The sequence below is a fragment of the Aedes albopictus genome, chromosome 3 (assembly GCF_035046485.1).
Source record: "Aedes albopictus strain Foshan chromosome 3, AalbF5, whole genome shotgun sequence".
In the NCBI taxonomy this organism is placed as follows: Eukaryota; Metazoa; Arthropoda; class Insecta; order Diptera; family Culicidae; genus Aedes; species Aedes albopictus.
Genome location: NC_085138.1, coordinates 28,033,077 through 28,054,988, shown reverse-complemented (window position 1 = coordinate 28,054,988; position 21,912 = coordinate 28,033,077). Strand labels below are relative to the sequence as shown.

General features: G+C 40.6%; 1 protein-coding gene across 2 annotated transcripts in view; it reads right to left on the bottom strand.

The window, feature by feature from the left end:
• LOC109426162 (uncharacterized protein DDB_G0284459) overlaps positions 1–6,526 on the bottom strand; it is a 197,963-nt gene extending 191,437 nt beyond the window's left edge. The window contains exons 1-2 of one of the 2 annotated variants that reach the window (XM_062858372.1): positions 6,287–6,526; positions 5,391–5,635 (exon numbers count right to left, since the gene is read on the bottom strand). In XM_062858372.1, the coding sequence (XP_062714356.1) occupies positions 5,391–5,393 (3 nt within the window). In that variant the 5' untranslated portion in view covers positions 5,394–5,635; positions 6,287–6,526. Of the gene's footprint in view, positions 1–5,390; positions 5,636–6,286 lie in introns of those variants that run through there. The other variant, XM_029866843.2, reaches the window with a different exon arrangement.
• Positions 6,527–21,912: the final 15,386 nt, after the last annotated feature.

Sequence of the window (21,912 nt, the reverse complement as noted above, 5' to 3'; positions counted from 1 at the left end):
GGAAACGCTTATTGTTTGTTCTGTTTCAGAGAAAATTAAGAAGAATAGTCTTCAAGCCCATAAAGCCGATGTAGTAAACGCACGTGCAATCAGCAAAACCATGCTTATGGTGGTGGGTTCGATTCCCGGTTGGCCCAGAAAAGTTTCATAATGGAAACTTGCTTAACTACTTTGTGTGTTAAATATCTTCATGACTACCACACGATATACATATGCAAAATAGTCATTGGCAGTAGGGGATCTCAGTTATTAATTGTGAATGTTTTCATAAAACACTACGCTGAGCAGAGTGTAGAATTAGCAAACGTTAAAATATACAAAAATAAAAACTAAAAAAAAAGAAAAATTAACTATCCTGAGCAGCAGGCTGTGTCCCAGTTGGAACGTTACGTCAAGAAGTGAGAGACAATTTTTCGGTAATTTAACACGAAATTGGTTTGAAGCAAGGGTTGGGCGCTAAAACGTTATAAATGTTGAAAATGCTTTGACATCCATGTGCACAACAGAACATGTGCTCGATGAACAAATTGAGATTTGAAATTATGAAAAGAAATCCACGTACTCCGGTGAGACTCGAACTCACGACTCCCAATTCGCTAGACGGGCGCTTCTATTCCTTCAAGCTACGGAGTCACTCGACTATCTCCGTCGCCAGCAGGCCTAGAACTGAACTCGATTCCACAATCGCACATGGTTATCTTCTTTTCACAATCCAAACCCCCTTCGGATGGGATTAGATGAACATCTAACACATTGTCTGTTGTGCACATGTATGTCAAAGCGGGAGAGGAAGTTATTTTTAATTGTCGAGAGCTTCGGGCACTGCCTTCCAATCACTTATTGGTATGGCAATTAATCGGAATCGAGTTCAGTTCTAGGCCTGCTGGCGACGGAGATAGTCGAGTGACTCCGTAGCTTGAAGGAATAGAAGCGCCCGTCTAGCGAATTGGGAGTCGTGAGTTCGAGTCTCACCGGAGTACGTGGATTTCTTTTCATAATTTCAAATCTCAATTTGTTCATCGAGCACATGTTCTGTTGTGCACATGGATGTCAAAGCATTTTTCAACAGTGTAATTTCCCACATGGCTTGGTCAGCCAAAGCAAAATCAAGAAATTGACAGTTATAAATGTGTTAGTTTGTAAAAAAAGTTGGGCCGTTTTCAAAAATTAGACGAATTAACAAAAGGTTAAAATACACGTTAATAAAAAAAACAAAAAAAACGTATATGACGCCAAATAACATCGAATGAATTAATATCTATCTACAGTAGACGTTCGATAACTGCAACATGTTGACGTTTCACTTACCGAATAAAATTCGATAACTGCAACAACTGACAGACGACAAAGAACTGTCAGTTGCTGCAGAATGCAGCCAATGTGCATTTGAAAAACATCGCATTGCAGCAAAAGTGCATGAGAAAAACATCGCATCGCTGTTGACTTTTCATTTTGACGGATAGCGGTGCGATAACTGCAAAATTATTGCACGGCGGACTTGCAGTTAAAAAGCATTGCAGTTAAAGCTTTTGTACCGAGTAAACGTCTACTGTATATCTATCTATTATAAAAATGATTTTCTGTCTGTCTGTCTGCCATACAGATTAATGCGAGGTATGCACTTCAAACGGAATCGTTCAAGTAATTTTCGTTCTGTGCATTATTTTTCCGTGACTGGAATGGTCAAGAAATTTAACACAGCAAGCCCCATTTGATTTGACATTTCGTTTCAGCTCCGTACTAGGATCCGGAATAAAGTGACGCTTTATTATTTCTTGAGCGATTCCTTGCCTGAATTTTCCACGCATCGAGATAGGCCAAGTAATTTCTCGCGATCTGCGTGCTGTATGACACAAAACACAGTAGGCAGGCAGTACGACGTATGGGGAAAGTGGTGGCCAAAAATCGAAAATTTGACTTGCTTTGAATGACGTGTCTTATATACCATTTGAGAGCCAGATAGTTCAAACCTAGATTCCCAAAATTTCAGCCCTCTGTGATGGAAATTCATTGCGCCACAGATATCAGACTTAGAAAAATAGTGATAATTGTAGAAAAAATGCATTTTAAACAAATGCAGTTTTCTCAGTGAAAAAACGGTTTAATTTTGGATTTGAATCCACCGATGGAAATGATATTGTCTGAACTTTAAAATGAGTGAGTTGTTGGGGTTACACGGTAAATTGAAATTAGCAAAATATGAGTAATTATTGACAAAATCAACATTTTTTGCCTAAGTTGGTCTATATCTAACAAGCAGGGTTGAGCAGTCTCAAGAGACCGCCTCCACAGTTTAGTATGGGGTCTACACTATCTGCGGAATGCGAATCCAGCTGCGGATAGCTGCGGATGAGCGCCATTTTGGCCCAAGCCCGAAAAATTGTTTTTTTTTGTTATTTTTTGTTAACTATGATTATTGATTATGCGAGCACATACAAAAAAAAATTGTAGAAATTAAACAGTGCTTCAAAGGTGGTACTGTTAATTGTAAAATTAAGTCTTAAAAATGTTACACACTTAATTACTTTTATGTTAAAAATGGGTAAAAACTGACCTGAAATTATCATTCCATATATAAACTGTATCAACCCATCTGGACTGAAATACTTCTTTTGTTCACGTAAATTTTGTTTATATTTTCAATACACATTTAGCAACAGGGAAAGAAACACCACATCTTATATATCAATTTTACTGAAAACTACCTACTTGTACTTAAAAGACGAGGATAATATTTTCAATTTATAAGTTCGTTTTCAATCTCAATGCTAGCAACGTGAATATAGCACAATAGTTAATTCAACGCAAACAAATCTGAAAATAATTGTTTGTGGTAATATGGAACATAGGAGCATCGTGTTACCACAGACAAACAGACATATCACTTGGGACAAAATGCGATAAAAATCATCATCACGAAAACATAATCGTCCAATGCTAATTGAGTTAAAAAGGGAAACGATGGGAACTGCGTAGATTGAGATGTCTGTTTATCTGTGGTGTTACTTTAAATCTAAAAAAAATCTCAAATAGTTAATGCAACAATAGTATATCAATTCAAAATATAATTTTGATTTTGCTAAAGAAGAACGACTACAGTAATACTTCGCTCAGTGCAAAAGCTTTAACTGCATGCATATTGACTGCATTCTGCAGCAACTGACAGTTCTATAATATCTGCCAGTTTTTGCAGTTACCGAATTTCATTCGTTAAGTGAAACACAAAGATGTTGCAGTTATCTAACGTTTACTGTGCCTCAAAAGTTGAAGTACGTAGCACAATATTTTTACAATGCATAGCAAAAGGCTCACGCAAAAAAAAGCTTTGAAAAATAAAATAACGATTGGCGCGACGCTTATTCGAAACTTGGAAACGATGTTATGTTTGGCGGTAATGTGGACATTATAGAAAAACTGCATGTAGACATAACGATTCAAACATGGTGAATTTGATTGGCCATGTTCTAAAAAATCGTGAAAGTGAATCTAAAATGTTTACAATTCCCAAAAATTTATATGGAACTAGCTGTACCCGGCAAACTTTGTCTGAACTGGCAAACCCGGCAAACTTTGTCTGAACAGAAAAATGAGTAGATATTGCTTGTGAATTTGATTAAGCTCTGTCTCTTGAAACTTAATTATTAAAATTTGTGATGGAAATTTATCAATGAAAATTATGTTCTATTTAGCAGTATAGTCATTAAAAAAAGTAAAAAAGTATCCTTCCGACGAGTTTGAACAAATATTACAGTAGGGGGTAGGGGGGAGGTGGTGGCAGATAAGTTGGAGGGGGGGGGGGTTCTTGGCAGATAAACAATTCTTTACCAAAATTCATGATCGATAAAACAATACTCTTATATAACATTTGAAAAATGGGAGGGGGGTCAGATTTGCATTGAAGTAGGGTGGGGGACTGGTGTGCTTCCACTTCCACCTCTCCTGTTTTATCTTATGCATGGCAATCTTATTCTAGTTTTGATTTGCATTTGAATTGCCTCAAAAATAAAAAAGAAACGTTTAAGTTAAATGTTCAGGAATAAGTAGTTCCTAACTGGGTTAAATACTAGTTACAGCTTCCAGATGTGATGAAAATACATAAATTTGACTAATGTTATGCTAATCTTACTAGAATACTTCCAAAAAATGCGGAAAACCCAAAAAAATATTTTTGGCCACCACTTTGTATGGAGCCGCCCCATAGTGGTTTGCCGGGACAGCAAGTATATAAAAATGCAGTGGCATGCGGGGGACCGCGCATAACTTTCGAATGAATGGTCCGATTTGAGTCGTCTGAGTTTTGTTCTGTTAGTTTTCACCCAAGGAAGGTTTATGAGACAAAAAAAAAAACATGGGAAAATGATAGTTTTTGAAAATTGAATTTTCATACATTTTGAACGGGGACTTTGGTTTAGCTAGGGTCTCAAAACGTCAAAAAACGCAGTAGGCAAGACAAAGTTTGGCGGGGACATATAGTTGATTATAAAATAGCAATGCTGAGTGAAAAACACGTTTATTTTTCTACTTCAAAAAAGGCTGACAAAATCGGGTCAAAAAGATGACAAAATCGGGTCCCCACTGTAATCGGTTATCTCTATAATTTATTCGAAAATCAGCGCAAAACTCTCCGAATGATTGCAGTTTCATGGTCATTATACGATTATAATCATTATTTTCTTCCAGTGCATATGAACCTAATGAGTTTTTCGTTTTTCCTGTTGTTACAACAATTTATATCACCTTCATTACATGAATTTTGACTGCACCACAGCTTGTTTGGTTCGAAAAGACGATGGCTGTATTGTGCAGGCAGGAGAAACGCATTACTCTTGGAGAAACTACGCACTCTAAATGATACTATTTGATTATTCGATCGGAAGTTGACAGTTTTATGTACAAAATTATAGTTTATAATCAAACTATAGTCCAGTGTTGGGAATTCTTACTTGGGAAAGTTATACTCACTTGCTTCTATCTCAGTCCAGAAGCATGCTATCAAAAAATGATATTTGAAGGGCTTATAGATTGTAGTTAAATCTAAAAGTTTGTCGAATAAAGTAAAGGTGGCAGACGCATACCAAAACCGTGGAAGAGCTGTGAGCACAACGTGAATATAAATTACATGAATTTTACTCACCTCGTACTCACAGCTCTCTCATAACTTTGGTATACTTCTGCGACTTTTACTTTATTCGGCAAACTTTTAGATTTAACTACAAAATAAAAGCCCTTCAAACAACATTTTTTGATAGCATGCTTCTGGACTGAGATAGAAGCAAGTGAGTATTCCCAACACTGCTATAGTCTATAGGCAAAATATGACAGTATCGATTGTAAGCGAAATCAATAGAGAATCGAATTCATAGTAGTCCGTCACAATCTTCAGTACTCACCATTAAAGCATCTGACACTGGACTTCCAGTAATAGACCAACGGATGGGCGTAATCCACCAGTTGAGAGCAGCAACGAACCAGCAGCCTTCCTTTATCGTGTCGTTCGTCGTCCAAACCAGTTGAAGGTCACCGTCTTTCGCGCTGATGCAGTTCGTTGTAATTTCGCACAGCCTCCTCTACTTCCCGTCAAAACAAACTCCACACTTAAATCTCACACAAACACACTAACACAAACACGAAAATACTAAAAAAAAACTAAAACACTCTCCCTTCCCTACGGAGAAATAGCTCACTCGCTTGCTTGAAAGAGTTGTGCAACTTTGTCGCACTTGCCTCGGAACAACTCCACCAGCGAAGCCCTTCTCCTTTCGAACCGATCCAAGTGGTTTCAAAACACCAACCCCAACACACACCAAGGAAGCCGCGTTCCACTCAAATATCGATCGCACCTGGTCGGACAAATCGATCGACGCAGCAATCCTGTCTTCAGCGTGGTGATCGTCGTCGTCGTCGTCGCAGTAGTCGCCGCGAGAGTTCACGTCACAGATTACGCGATCAGCCAGGCAACCGCGCGAGCAAGCACTACTACCGATCGATCGTACGGACGGACGCGCGGACGAAGGTGGCCTGCTTTGGTTGTCAGTGATGCGGATGCGCGCGCTTTGCGCTTGTACTGACTGCTGAAAGTGCCGCCAACGAACGACGGTTTATGTGTGTCACCCCCGAATTCACCAACAAATGAGTAACGCAAACAATCCACTTTCACTGTCCGAAATGAAAAAAAAGCCTGAAAGTCACGTAAAGGTGTCGAAATGGAGGTTGAATTCACTTTTGCGACTAGAATTACTTGACGATCCTCTCAGGATCGAAGGATCGAAAAGCGCGCGGGGGTCACCTCTTGAACCTAGACGTCACACTTGGGTCACGGACGGAGGTCGAGAAGTTTCGTCGAGAAGATAGGTACTGGGAATGCAGCTAACTGCACCAGAGAAATCACGTCCGAATGCGTCGAATGCTCACCGTTGACTGACGACGACGGCACGTTCCGTGTTTTCCCCCGCTGCGCTGCTGCTGTTGGCGCGAATCAAACCAACAACGGAACGGCGGCGGCATCGAAGGGGTCTTGCTGTTGCAACTCATTGTGGGTCGTGTTCAAATTTCAACCAACCATCCAAGCAACCACCCCACAATAAGCCCCCGAGGAACGCGCGCGAGCTCTAGTGCGGTTCGAGAAGTTGTTGCGCAGTTCGGACAAGAGACTTGCGCGAGAGGGAGTTCAGGCGTACGGGCTACGAGCGCAGCATGCTGCCTCTCGTCACGTGGGTGATATCGAGTGTTGCGCGCCAAGAGTCTGACGGTCTGTTGCACTGATGCTTGCTGATTGGTTAAATGTGCGAGAGAGCGAAGAGAGTGAGCGAGTCTCTGAACAGGAACCATAGTGGTTTTCGATGCGAACGTATTGATATTTAATGTTGCTGATGCAGTCTACATTCAGGCGATTTTCGAAAGGGATAATTTCAACCAAAATTTAACCTTTGTCGTACATTAGGGTCATTATGACCAATAGAGGTAATAAACTATAGAGGAAGAATGTCGCTGGCGTCGCTGCCGAAACATCTCTTGCTGGCGGAGATAGGCCGGGCTATAAGTGTCAAAGCGAAAAAGTATGCAGTTTGACAGATAGATACCCTACATGTTTGCGAGCGAGAACAAAGGGAACAGCAGCGACATTCGTCCTCTATAGTTTATTAACTCTATTTTATGACCCAAGACGCGATTTCAAGCATTAATATCTCGCATACATTATTGTTGCATCGACTACGGGCAAGAATTGGAACATGGCTTGTTGAAATCCAGGGTATTATTATTCAGTTTCGAAATATTCCGTTGTTACAGGATCCAGCGCACAATGGGAAAAAAATTGACCCAAAATCGCAACTGGTTTGGAAAAGCATCAAATACCTATTTCTATGTAAAAAATGACAAGTAATCGAATGGTGGTGGTCTCGTTTTGTGCAGACCACGGGAAAGGTCCCATTTCGCTCCATTTTGCCCTTTTTTGCACTATTTTAATGCAAAACATATCAAAGTAGCAAAGATAAACCTCTGCAGCCGACATATAACCCGGGAAAACGTTAAATACTATAGTAGAGGTTGATATCAAATGAAATCGAACATTTCCGTGCTGACCAAATCACTATAACGCCCCATTTTGCCCCACACTACTTATTAATTATAAAAAAAAAATAGTTTTATCCATGGATTTTCAAGCAGTTTGCGATGTTTCCATTCAAATCATAGCAATCATGATGCAAATACTCTTAAACAACTGGATAGAGTTGATTTCCACCATGGCAGAGCACGAGTTGTGGCTTACTTTGCCCCAATTCTCCATTATTTTCATGTTTCGGTGCTAAATTTTACCAAAAATCATATGAAGATCTCCGCTAACGACCTGTATCTATTACAAAAAAGTTCAATGTTTCAGCGAAGATGATCCACAATGAGAGTGGAACATTTTCATGTTGCCCATATTACTATAATGTCCCATTTTGCCCCATATTCCTTAAAATCTATTAAAATAAGTTTTTTTAAGATTCTCATGATGTATTCGAAGCTTCCATGCAAATCATAGCAATCATGATGCAAATACTCTTTAAAAAAAACTAGATAGAGTTGTTTTTCACCATGGAAGAGCACGAGATGTGACCTATTTTGCCCCAATTCTCTCTAATTTTGATGTTTCGGAGCCAAATATGTCCAGAAAGCATATGAGGATCTCCGCTGATGATCTACATCCATGAAAAACGTTCAATATTTTAGCAACGATTATCCACCACGAGGATGGAGCGTTTTCAAGTTGCCCATATCACGATAATGTTCCATTTTGCCCCATATTCCTTCAAAGTTATGAAAAATTGAAGTTTTCATGCAATAACATGCAATTATGGTGCAAATACTCTTAAATAAAACTAGATAGAGTTTATTTTTACCAAGGATGAGCAAGGGATGTGACCTATTTTGCCCCAATTCATTCTAATTTTCATGTTTCGTTGCCAAATTTAAACATTTTCATGCTTCATTAACCAAGAATCATATGATAACCTCTTCCTTACATTATTTACAAATATGGTATAAAATTCCTACACATTTTCTTATATACCAGACATTTAAAAATGAAATTTGAGAAATATGTTTAAACAAAAAATACATGATCTGTTGATTCTCGAAGAAGCATTGAAAGTTTCTGGAAATTGTTACAGATTTAGAAAGAGCACCGTGCTGTCCCTGTTGTTTATAGAATATCGAGATGCTTGTTTTTATTATAGAATATCGAACTGAATTGAATCAGTTAATTCCGCATGTCAGTAGCAGATAGAAAAATTAAAAAAAAAATATTTACAGCTTAATCCTACTTTATTTAATTATCTTAACAATCTTCAAGATAACTGTTTTCAGATTCGGATGTATTTCCCGAATCGTTCTCACCCATATAAAAACTTTCCACCTGGGCTTGAAAGTTTTTATCTTTAGATTTGGAAGCACGAGGTCAGGCCTCGAGATGTGCTATTTTTGGGTCAGACCACGCTAGTGACATCCGCATAATGTCTAACAAATTCTCCTCTGGAGATGTCTTCCGCGCCAGATCCGAACGCGCACTTTTGTAGCGTTTATGGCACCTTTCCCCTGACTGCTCATCAATAAAGTTCATCGTATTGCGACATTTGCACCCATTTAGACTCGGCCGAAATTCATTATCATCACAGTCGAATTTCGCACACGACTTCGCAGCGGCTGGCATACACAAGTTCCGTTGAGTTCATCACAGAGGCGGCGGATGCACAACAGGTAAACAAAATCAGTTTAATTAGTGTGAAATGTCGCTGGGAAATGATGATTCAGTGGATTCTCAAATTATCACAGTAGTCTAAACATCAACAAGAAACCCAATATATGGCTGTAAAATTTCGCAATAAGTTAATAACGAAACTCCATCATATAACAAATTGACATCTTATTAATCTCTCAATAAATTCTGGATGGTGACGATATTTATGGATGCACGGAGGTAAACGCCTTACAAAATCGAATTCGCTTCGGATTTGATCCTCCAGATCATCGTGCATGAAAACTTCGAAAACAGCTTGAAAATATATGAAAAAACTAATTTTTCATAGTTTTGAAGGAATATGGGGCAAAATGGAACATTATCGTGATAAGGGCAACTTGAAAATGCTCCATCCTCGTGGTGGATAATCTTTGCTACAATATTGAACGTTTTTCATGGATGTAGATCATCAGCTCCTCATATGCTCATCAGACCCTCATATGGTTTCTGGACATATTTGGCACCGAAACATCAAAATTAGAGTGAATTGGGGCAAAATAGGTCACATCTCGTGCTCTTCCATGGTGAAAAACAACTCTATCTAGTTTTTTCAAGAGTATTTGCATCATGATTGCTATGATTTGCATGGAAGCTTCGAATACATCATTAGAATCTAAAAAAAACTAATTTTAAGGAATATGGGGCAAAATGGGACATTATGGTGATAAGAGCAACATGAAAATGTTCCACCCTCATTGTGGATCATCTTCGCTGAAATATTGAACTTTTTTTAATAGATACAAGTCGTTAACGGAGATCTTCATATGATTTTTGGTAAAATTTAGCACCGAAACATGAAAATAATGGAGAATTGGGGCAAAGTAAGCCACAACTCGTGCTCTGCCATGGTGGAAATCAACTCTATCCAGTTGTTTAAGAGTATTTGCATCATGATTGCTATGATTGCGGAAGATTGAGGAGCTCAGAGAAAGGCCACGATAGAGCGGGCAACAACCAGAGCAGCCAAATATGTACGTTGGAACGCTGCTGCAGACGGGACAAGTGAGTGTTGGTGCATTCCCTGGCTGACCTGCAGGAGACTGAAACAGCCATCCGAAGCATGAAGTCCAACAAGGTTCCCGGGGTCGATCGCATATCAACAGAGATGCTCAAAGCTGATCCTGTGCTATCGACGTAAATGTTGCTTCATTTATTCTGCAATATCTGGGACACCGTGAGTTTTCCAGCCGACATGGCGTTGATATTCTAAAATGGATACATAAAAATACAGATGTGATCTTGTGAAGATCTTGTGTGAAGCATATAGTCATGCACCGTACCATCCTGGGGCAGGTCAATGAATTCCAAGAGTCCCTCATTCACCAAGACAAAGTTTTCGACCCCGTCTCAATCAGGATAATCTGTCGGGCACCCTGAGACCCAAGGGAGTTGCGGATGAAATCGTCAACATCATAAGAAGCACAGTACGAGGCACTGCGGACAAGCTTGCGCTGGTTTGGAGTAAGTTGTATACTATCATCGCTACTGTTCTTCATCGTAATCGTAGTTTCGTTTCATTTTCTGCTGCAATAACATAATCACTAGACTGGGTCAACAAAGTCGATTTTTTGAAGCAATGCTTTTTCGATTTATTTTAGCAACCCAAAGCAACTGTGCAAAATTTGGGAGCGATTGGTTGCTTCCCCGTATTCCGCATTGCGAATGAAATTTGTATGGAATTTAGTATGGAAAAACGTGCTTTTTTGCATTTTTCTCATAAATTGACATTTTTTGTCTAAAACGATCTAACTAATGACGTTAAAGTATAGCCTAAGATATTCCGAAAAACTTTCCCGAAGACCGCAAAGTGATCCGATACTTGTGAAAAAAGTTATAACGAACAGATTGCCCGGTGGTGCTTAGCATTTAACATGTAAAGGAATAACATCAATAATAAAATCTCAATTTTTGGCCTAAGTTACCATACTAACTTACATGCAAATTTCAATCGCAATGCGGAATACGGGGACGCAACCAATCGGTCCCAAATTTTTCACAGTTGTTTTGGACGCTAATATAGATTGAAAAAGCTTAGTTCCGGGTTGATACGATCAAATTTAAAGATTTTCCATACAACGTTGACCCACTCTAATAATCACCTTTCTTTGTATTGCTTCTCGTTCTTCATGGTATTGGTTTACTCTATAGTTTTATGCAGTACAGCGAAAAACAACATGCGCCTCCATGTCAAAAGACGTATATACTTTATACACCAAACACAGGCATTGTGTATGGACATTTTTTTTATTACCGTTCGGGATTGGCCGAAGGGTCCCAGATTTTCATGAAACTTTTTCCACAGGCAGGGCTCATGGATATATGAACAAAAAAAAATGAGTTAAATTCAGGGTCTCCCATTTTCTTGGAAAACTCAAGTGGAAATTCTTTGTTTTCTCCTTACACTACTTACTTCGAATAATCATAACTCAAGAACGAAACAGCATAGAAACATTTTTTTTTTAGAAAATGAAAGCAATTTTTTTAAGAAATCCAAAAAAAAAAAAGAATGAGACTTACTGAGGCTTACCGATTGCTCAATAGGCCCAGTGGCTGAACCAAGACTCCCGAATCAACTAGCTCAGTAGCATGAGACCCCTCGAGCTGTGTCTCAGGGCCGGCATGCTACTGGGTAATTCGGAGTGGTACGCGGATCAAGGTGTGCGGAAACTATGGTATTTCTTTGGCTATGGACGAGTGTATGTGTTTGGGTGGAGAAAAGGTAAATTTATTAAAAATCTACTGTGTGGTCTATAATGTTTATTGGGCTATGGCGGTTTGTGGTAGATCAGGATCGTTGGGTACGTACCGGTGATGTGCTGGCGAGCGCTCGCTGATGGCTGCTAACGGCAATGGCGGCTGGCGGTGTCGGTCCCTATTGTTTCGTGCCGACTGGAATGGCGGGTCTGGCGGTCTGGTTGGCAAGTGGGATGGCGTTCCACTGCTGTAGGGCCACTTTCGTGACCTGAGCTTGGCTACGGCGTCTTCCTTCGTTGGCAAGATCGACGGACCACGGACGAGACCGTATTGGCCACGCCGAGAAGGGTCCTCCTTGACGTTTAGGACTAACAGTCCGAGGAACTCTCACAAGGCCGGTTGCGGTGACCAGAGAGTCAGGTCTTTTACGATTAGGCGTAGACCGGTAAACCGATCTAGGCCGAATCGTGTGGATAGTGAGGTGGCGCTTCAGTGACGGTACCAAAAAGGTAGGTCAAAAAGGTCCTGATAGGTAAGGTAATTAGGAATTAGGAACTAGTGTTACCAAGGCCAGTAATTAGGGCATACCTGAATGAACGTAGGCTGTTTTTTTTTCAATTATGCAGATTCACAGAACGAAAAACTATTCAAAGCCACTTTTAAAAGAAACTCACTTCTATCACACACGAACGCCGTTTTCAAAGTGATCATGGCGATCGCCTCAAGCCTTAAAATGCCCTTCATTCCATCCTTTCCATATGTTCCTTCGTCCTTACTCCATGTTGCCTATCCTTGGTAGCAAACAACCACCCATTATGCTACCAGGTTGCCTACATTTGTACTCACAGCTCAAGTTTTCGCCCGCCGCCCATTTTGACCACAGTTGATTTAAAATACAATTAACATTCAGATTTCAACATTCGAACAAACTAATACAAAAGCCTCGATTTCAGACTTTTTGATATTTTTATTGCTTTTCTGTACCAATCCACTAACGGACCAGCTTGATGGCAATTATTCTTCAATATTTGAGATTTCTAATCGATCACGCATGCGAAAAGCGCTTGAATCGCTAGAAAATGAAGGGGGGCGTTTTGCCCCGGTGGGGCGCATTATACCCTTTTACCCTATTGGGCAAATAACTAAGCAGTCTAATAATGGTGTGCCTGAACGTTGCCCAACCGCATCCTTTGAAGTACCCTCCCACTAACAACACCTAGAGCAACATCCATATCCCTTTGACACCTAGGCCTGAGAGGTCGTAGAACTTTCTACAACTTCAGGTATTAGGTATCAGTAGGTCGGCTCCAGAGGCACGTTCTCCTCCATTTGGGAAATTTTTGCCATCGCCATGAATACGAGCCTATTCATCATTTATCTGAGGGAGAGGGAAGGAAGGAATAAGGGATGGGATGGGGAAAGGGAAGGTAAGGGAATAGGGTCGACATAATCGCATAAGCGTACCACAACGGGTTCAAACAGCGCCCTGAAAAGGGCACTGTAAAAAACGCATAAAGCGTAAAGTAAGCATATAGCTACTTGCCACAACGGGTTCAGAACAACAGAACATCTTGAAGATTCTTTGGTCAGTTTCACTTAATCAAGTGTTTACCGAGTACTCGGAAACGCAGTTGCGTAAAAACTGGGTAGTTACATATCAAATGATTCAAAGTTTCACAGTCGGATTCTCAGTTAAAATATACAAATGAAGCAGCCTGTTGAGGCTTGTGATGGACAAAATCATAAGTAGGAAAACCACATTGAGTTATCTCAATTGTGTTACTGCTACGAGATTCCTCAAAAGTGATGGCAAGACTCCCGCATGGGGGCATCCACAAACACTCAATTTCCTAATCGCTGTTTTGAAGTAGTGCCGAGAAGAGATGTTGGTTTTTGAGCATTTGGTAAATCCAATGGAAAATCATCGAAAGATAAATAGGACAATTCATGCGGCTTCCAATATGGAATCAAAAGGTACGTGTTCAAAAATATCCTGGAAATCCAAGAAAACACCAAAATAGAATTGTTTTTGAATGAATGCTTTTCCGATATCGTAAACAACAATGTGTAAACAAATTACAGTGGACTTTCCATTTTGGTAAGCATGCTGGTTCCCATGGAGAGGCATGTTTGCCAGAAAAACATCACGTGTGTGATGCTCGACAAAGCGTCCTAATCATTTCAGAAGAAAGAGGTCAAATTGATAGGTCTGATCTTCATACGATGCATTATCCACTTACGAAATAAACTTGACAGTATAATCCCACCAAGATTTGGGAATAGCAAGGCTGCAAACAAGCAGTTTTATCAAAACATTTTGGGGCTCGAGGCATGACACGCGAGATTGCCATTTCAATTTTACTAAAAGTAGCAAACATCGAGTCTAACGCAGAATGCGGAACCATATAGGTGTTAATTAAAGCATTACATCCACATAGAAATCCCCCTACGAAAGTAAGGTTCTTGGACCAAAGCTTTTATTTTATGCTGAAGATTAATCTGAGCTGTCATAACCATAGCCACTACCCAACATAGAGAATTTACATCCTCTCGTTTACTAAAAATATCTCGAAGTTTATCAAGAGAAATATTTTTGATTTCCAGAACAGAAATACCAGAAAACAGATCCTACTAGACTTCCATTTGAAAGATTTTTTTTTTCCTGGAATCCCTTCAACTTTTTTTTCTAGGATTCCTCAAGAAATTCCATACGAGATGTATCGTGCGGATTCTTCTGAAATTCCTTCTGCGGTTCTTTGTGAGATTTTGTTTTTCAAGAAGTGCTTCTTGTATTCCTCTAGATAATAATTCTTGCATTATTCAAAGGTCCTTTTATAACTCCTCAAGAATTTTTGGGCAGATATATTCTGGAATATTGAGTGTTTTGTAATATTCCTTTTGTAGTCCATCTAGAATACTTTCGGGAATTTATTCTTGAGTTACAGGATTTCTATTCTATTCTAGCGCTTTAACATCCAGTATTGAAAAGTATCCTGGAAATAACAGAATTTCTTCTGTTATTTTCTTGTCAGCATTAATATTTGCTGCAAATCAGCTATTGTTGCCGCTGGCAGCCCTGCCTCAAGCGTGCTGTCGGGGGACCTCTCTTAGCTAAACCGCGAAGCTGATCTGTCGATGGAAGATATGACAGAACCGTGGACAGAACGTAGGCGTGTGACCATGACGAATCAGATTTCGAGGAAGACAATGGTGACGAGTAGCAAATTGAGCAACGAGTAATTGAAATCTACCAGATTTGTGAGCTTTCCAACTTTTTTTCAAAACTTATTATAACTCCATTAAGTACTGTAAGTTGTCATGAATTCGAAACCTAAATTGTTAAAAATCCTACTTAAAATCTATTAAAATTACAGTTTCTTGAAGGGGTTAAAACCTAAAGCCTAAAGTTAGTAGTTAGAACTGTATTATTACACTATCCTAGTACACAACTCGATTTACAGCTAGGATCAGGCTAGCTGAATCGGGTCGAGCAGTGATAATTTGATCACGCACATACACTGAAAGTCATGCAAATGTAAAATCCCCCAACCTCCAACTTGTAATAATCGAATACATTTACAGTTTAAAGCTGTACTGCACCAACTATCGTGTTTTTTGTGCTGCTGAGAACACAGTGTCTCGTGCCTATCTCTGCTCCCCGTCAACAGCTATAATATGATACAGATATTAAAATGGCCAGGCCCACTGTGCAGACTAATGGGTTTGGAGATAATTCAAAAATTTACGGCTATCAGGTTACCCACTTATGAATAACATGATGTACGCATGTTTTTGAATTCGATAATTGAAGAAACGGGGACAACCGTACCAACCGTTTCATTTTTAGGGGAATGGGTTTTGTATGTAATGGCTCGGTAGGTGGAAGTGGCGTCACTAAGAAAGTTAATGCACACTCCACAGGGGTCGTACACAAATCACGTCACGCTTTTAGGGGGGAGGGGGGTTTTGCAGAACGTGACGACCCTTACAAAAATATTGAGGTCCCATACAAAAAGTGTGACATAGGGGGGAGGGGAGGTTGAAAAAAGTCGATTTTTGCGTGACATAATTTGTGTATCACCCCACATCAGCGCGATGTCCTGGGATGGGACACTGATATTTACCTCGAGTGCCCTGGCTCTAATGCCTAAGGCTTAAGCGCCTATACTCGCTCTCTGAAACGAAAAGAAATGTACCACTAACTCTCTTCATTAACAAGTTCAAGTTTAAAATTTATGGAAACGCTCAAGAAAGTTCAGCTGCTTCTGAAACCACGACCACGGCAGCAGAGCATCAACTCTAAACCGTAGGTGGGCTGTAGTCAGGCCCGGATTGATGATTGTGGGGTCCGGGGCCCAAGCGGATGTGGAGGCCCTTCTGAGAGATAACCAAAAATGTTTTTCCTTATTTTCGAACAGTACTTGAGCAATATGAAAAATAAAGCTAATGTTAGCAACCAAAAAAGGTTTTTGTGGGGGGCCCTAAAATGTGGGGGCCCGGGGGCCGGCTCCCCTTTAGATCCGGCCTTGGCTGTAGTCGTAGTATTGAAACAACCTTGTTTACAGTGGGCAAGAACAGTGTTGCCTTGGGAGAGTTGTACTGGATTTCTTTGAGCTGATGAAGTACACTGGTGGTTGCTTGTATCAGCTAAAACTAAAATAGTTTGTTTTATTTCATCGATTGTACAATAATAGTTCTTAAACTACTCACAATTCTTCAGTGATTTATCTCCGACCTAGCAACAATTATTATCGGCTTCGGTTCAATCCGGATCTGATTTACTCTTTTATAAATTCTCACAAATTTACTAGGATTTCTAGCTGTAAATTTCCGCACTACAGTTTCGGCCGATTGCCGCAAAGTTGCCTCCAGCCTGTTTTGGATGACACGTGCTTGCCGCCCGGTTGCTGCGATGCGAAAGAGGGCGATCGTCGGCGGCGCGGTCTCTCCTGTCCGACCGGCTCGAGTCTTCGTGTCGTTGACGACCGACGACGTGTGCGTCGCGACGTCGCGAAGTCGCGATGTCTGATGGAGCGCGAATATTGTTGTCGCGGTTGGGTCGCGGTGTTCGATGATGCGCGAATGCTGAAGATTCGCATCTCTGCGCATAGGGTGCTAAACTGGTATGCCACACTAGCCATCAGCGCACTTGATGCTGTTACTACTATGGCCGTTTCTCTTTTATCTTTTTACAGTGAGGCTAACAGCATATGGCTGCTTTTGCCATTTGAGAAAGGGTAGAATGGCTGATTTTCGCCGCAACAAACAGAATGAACACATTTTTATTTTATTTTACAGAATGAACACATTTTTTATTTTACACGATTCAAGGGAAAAATCCCTCAACTATTCAACATCCCTATCAACATGATCCGAAAAGCTTTTTCTTTTAATTCGCAATGCTGTCAGTGTTGATTTGAGAACCAAAACAAACCCAACGGAGAAATAAACTGAAAATCATTTCGATTCGCACTAATGTACAAAGCAGTACGATCACAGAGAACAGACATCCAAGTCCAGTTCCGAAACTGTGTAAGGAATTTAACGGCCATTTGAAATCGGCAACACAAGTGGCAATAGCGTGGCGCTGCAATCGGTTAATTTCCCATACTAATTTAATTCACCACTTGAAATGTTTCAATTCACCACTGACTGTGGCAATATGGTGTTTGGTGGCGTTAGTGTTGTCATCGTGTATTGGTTTGCAACCTTACTCGAGTAAAGATTCAAATCCTTACACAACTTTCCGAATGAAATTTGTTCTAGCCTGGATGTCTGTTCTCTGTGGTGTAGTGGCAGAGCAGACAATCATGACGCTCAAGGTCCTGGTATCGAATCTGGGTGCAGGCATACATTTTTTTTTAATTCTTGTTTCGAAATCAAAACATTCTCAACCGCGAATTGAAGTGAAGTTCCATTAATATTGAAGAGATATTGGATGTTCTTTTGCAACTGATATTCAATTGATATCGAATATATTGAACAGTAGTGCGAATCCAAGTGCCAATCAGTTTATATCAGCGTGCAGATTTTTTCCCGTGTACATATCTAACTAATGTCATATCTGTTGGAGTATAGTAGTGACAGCCCCCTGGTTAATGACGGCGACTGACGATGACTATGTGTTCGTATATGTGTATGTGGAATTATGAGACAGCTGACGAAGCAGAAATGCCAATGAATTGCATCTATAAATGTTTGTTATTGTTAGTCCGTACTAGCATAGACTAATTTACTAGTCCGTGATGAAGTAAAGTTGCTTCGCAAAGAAAAACCCGTGTAATCTTTCTTCGCCGTTATCACGTGAACCCCGGGAGAGATATAATCCGGTCGAACGGAAGTAAAACCGTGTCCGCTGCGCCTGGGTTTCCATCAATATCAACTAACCATAGTCTACTAAAGTTTTCCAGTCGCATCGCTTCCAACACTCCTCCTCGACAAACTCCAGTATTCTTCCAGGTTGCGTTCGCCATTTTCCAAAACAAGTTAGTGGTACATGGTAAGCTTGAAGTATCGGAGATTCCGCTTTGCTTCAATCCAATCTACTTAGGTTGGCGCACTCACCGATCTGCCCAGGATTGAAACGCTTACGGAAATATCCGGTCTGGTGTTTACCGCCACGTACAGCAAACTTCCAATAAGGCTGGCGTATTGGTGGTTGTTCGACAGCATCTCCTGTCTGTTCAGGGTTTTTATCATTCCTTCATACTCCTCGTCATCGTTGCAGGCAATTACCATGTGGTCCACATAAATCACCAAGTACGTATCTATCGTTTTCCGTCGCGTCTTATGTACAAGCATGGATCGTTCTTGGACTGCTAGTACTTCATCAGTTTCAATACTTGATCGAATTTCTTGTTCCAAACATGGCCAGCCTGCTTCAGTCCGTATAGGGATTATTGAAGCGAACACACGGGATACGTCCTCGTATCCGGGTGGCTGTCGCATGAATTAATTCCTCCAGTTTTCCATTCAGGTTTTCACATCTGCATGCTTCACGACCATTCCTCGTTGGCTGGCAACCGTCAGCAGCACCCGGAAAGTGACCTGACGAACCACTGGAGCAAAGACTTCGTCATAGTCTGTCCCGAACTTTTGGAATCCTTGAGCGACAAGACGGGCTTTACATGTATATCTTACCACGTTTCCATCTTCGTTTAGTTTCCGCTTGAAGATCCATTTGCAGCCAACCGCCTTGCGTCCCCGATGGTAAACCCGTCAGCTGCCATGTGCCATTCTCTTTCAACAACGTCATCTCATCGTCCATAGCTGCCTTCCACAACTCCGCTTCAGGTCCTTTCATGGCTTCATTGAATGTCCTCGGCTCGTCAGTTAGCTTTCGCACCATACCAGTGGTCTCTCGATATCGTTGTGGCAATACACCTCTTGTGCTAAGCATTGGCCGACGCGCTGACGTATCTCCTCCATCAGCTTCGTCTTCATTCGAGGTATCGTAAAAGCTGGAATCTGTATCCTCAGACTCCTCCTCAACCAGGGTGTTATTAACGTTGCCTTCTTCAAAAGAAACTTCCCCATCTCCATTAGTTTCAGGATTGAACGACTTCAGCTTCTTAGGGAGCGTCCATAAATTACGTCACGCAAAAATCAATTATTTTCTGCCCCCCCCCTCCCCCTATGTCACACTTTTTGTATGGGACCTCTAAAACTTTTGTATGGGTTGTCACACTTTGATGAACCCCCCCTCTCCCCTCAAAGCGTGACGTAATTTATGGACGTTCCCTTATTCCACAATTTGCGATGATACCGGACTCTTGGGGAAATTATCTGCTTTCTGATCTTCCATGAAATGCACATCATGGATGATGATTATCTTGTCAGTGTCCGGGTCAATGAACCGAAAAACTTTGTGGTTGTCAGCATACCCAACAACTGTCAGCTTCTTTCCCTTCGGATCCAGCTTCCCCCGTTTCTCGGCCGGAACATGCACGATGGCTGTGTTTCCAAAAATGTGCAAATACACAGCTGCATTTACTGCTTTGGCCCAGAAACGATGTCCGAGTTTTGCATCCAGTAACATACAGCGAGCCATCTCCACTATCGTCCGATTCTTGCGTTCCGCAACACCATTTTGTTGTGGCGAGTAACCTGCTGTGTACTGCGGAACAATCCCGTTATCTCGGTAGAATTGCCCCAAACGCTTCGCCTTATACTCACCACCCTGGTCCGACAGTAGGATTTCGTCCAAGTCGGTTCCGAAGCATGGCAACGTATTCCTCGATTACTTCTGTCACTTCAGATTTTCACTTCAGAAAATACACAACCGTATAGCGGTTGTAATCGTCTATGAGTGTCAGGAAATATCCTGACGCGCCCGGCGTCACAATATTCATAGGTCCGCAGATGTCCGTATGAACCAGACCCAGAATCTTCTTCGATTGTCGCTCCGTCTTTCTCGGGAACGGCTTCCGTGCAATCTTCACTTCAGCGCAGCACTCACAGGTCTGTTGGACGTCACATTTCTTGATGGATACGCCTTTCACCAAACCTTCACGGACAACTCACTGGATCGCTTCCGGATCTCGATGTCCTAGTTTACGATTCCATGAATGAATGCAATCCTTCGTATGATGTGCAACCTTCATGCTTCGCTTGGTACAGGTCTTCAGTTGGTATACTTGTTGACTATTTTCGACTGTTGAATTTTTACTCTCGGAGGATGGCTTACCAGTCTTGACAAAAATAAAAATACTGCTATTTTATCTTGTCCGACGTTTCGGTCCGTTTAACACCTTCTTCTGGGACTCTAAAAGATTATTTATTAAATCAATTAGACAAAATTACAAACTTTTTAATTTTTATCGAATTTTACAGATTTTTCGTCCAGTGTGGTTCTGTGGAACGTGTAAATGTCGGTTCAGAGTTTCTGTTTTAAAAAACGCAAATTTAAAAAACTTAATATTTCCTTACTGTAAAACTCTCCGTGTACTTACTTACTTCCTCGCCAAAACGGACGGTGTCGGTGTAAGCCTAACCGTGGAAAAGCTCTTGTTTAGGCTGAGCTGGAATCTGGTACCCGGCACTTGATCTAGCACCATTGCTTTTTGGCTCTTTTCTGATTCCTATTCCAGAGTGTATGTGAGATCTTTAGTGTTTTGGTGTGAGTAAATAAAATCTTTCCCGATCGCGAGTGTGTATGTGTGTGTGTGTGTGTGTGTTTACAATCACTTTTTCATGTTTGTTTTGATCAGGCATTTCGTGTTCTTCGGTTTCGTTTTCGTTGTACTCCGCCTTGCAAAGCTTCTTCAAGTTATAGGATTTCATTAGAAACTTCTTTTGGGATTCCTCAAGAAAATCCTTATCAAATGCCTAATTCTTTCTGAGAAGAAGTTCCATCTAAGAGATCTCTGAAACATCCTGAAATCATTCAGTAATGCTTGCTTTTTTTTGTCTCAAAAAAAATCTTTTAGCATCTTAGACGGTTGTACTAGGAACACACAACAAAATCAATTAGAGCAATCCGAGAAGAAGAGAAAACTTCATTTGGAGGAGAAATCTGTAGGAATCTGACAAGAAATTTTCGAAAAAAATCCCAACAGGATATTCTAAAAATGTTTCAGACGAAAACTTTGTAGAAATAACTTAATCATTTTATGGCTATATCGGTCTTTTTCTACTCATAGTATAAGGAAGTAGAGATGAAAGTGGGTAATTTTTAGAAGATGAAATTAGGCAATCCAAAAATGTTCAGAAGTGCCTCCAGAAGGAACGTCATGATTCTCAGAAGGACTTTCTGGAAGTATCGAAAAAGAATTCGGGTTACTTATGATGCAACTAATGTGGAGGAAACATAATTATTGAAAATGCCAATCTAGACGTTCTTCCATAGATCTTGTCTAAACATGTAATTGCCAGTTTTTTCAGTTGAAAGTATTTTTATTAGAAATAGATAAAGTAAAGATAAAGTATAATTTTCCTGA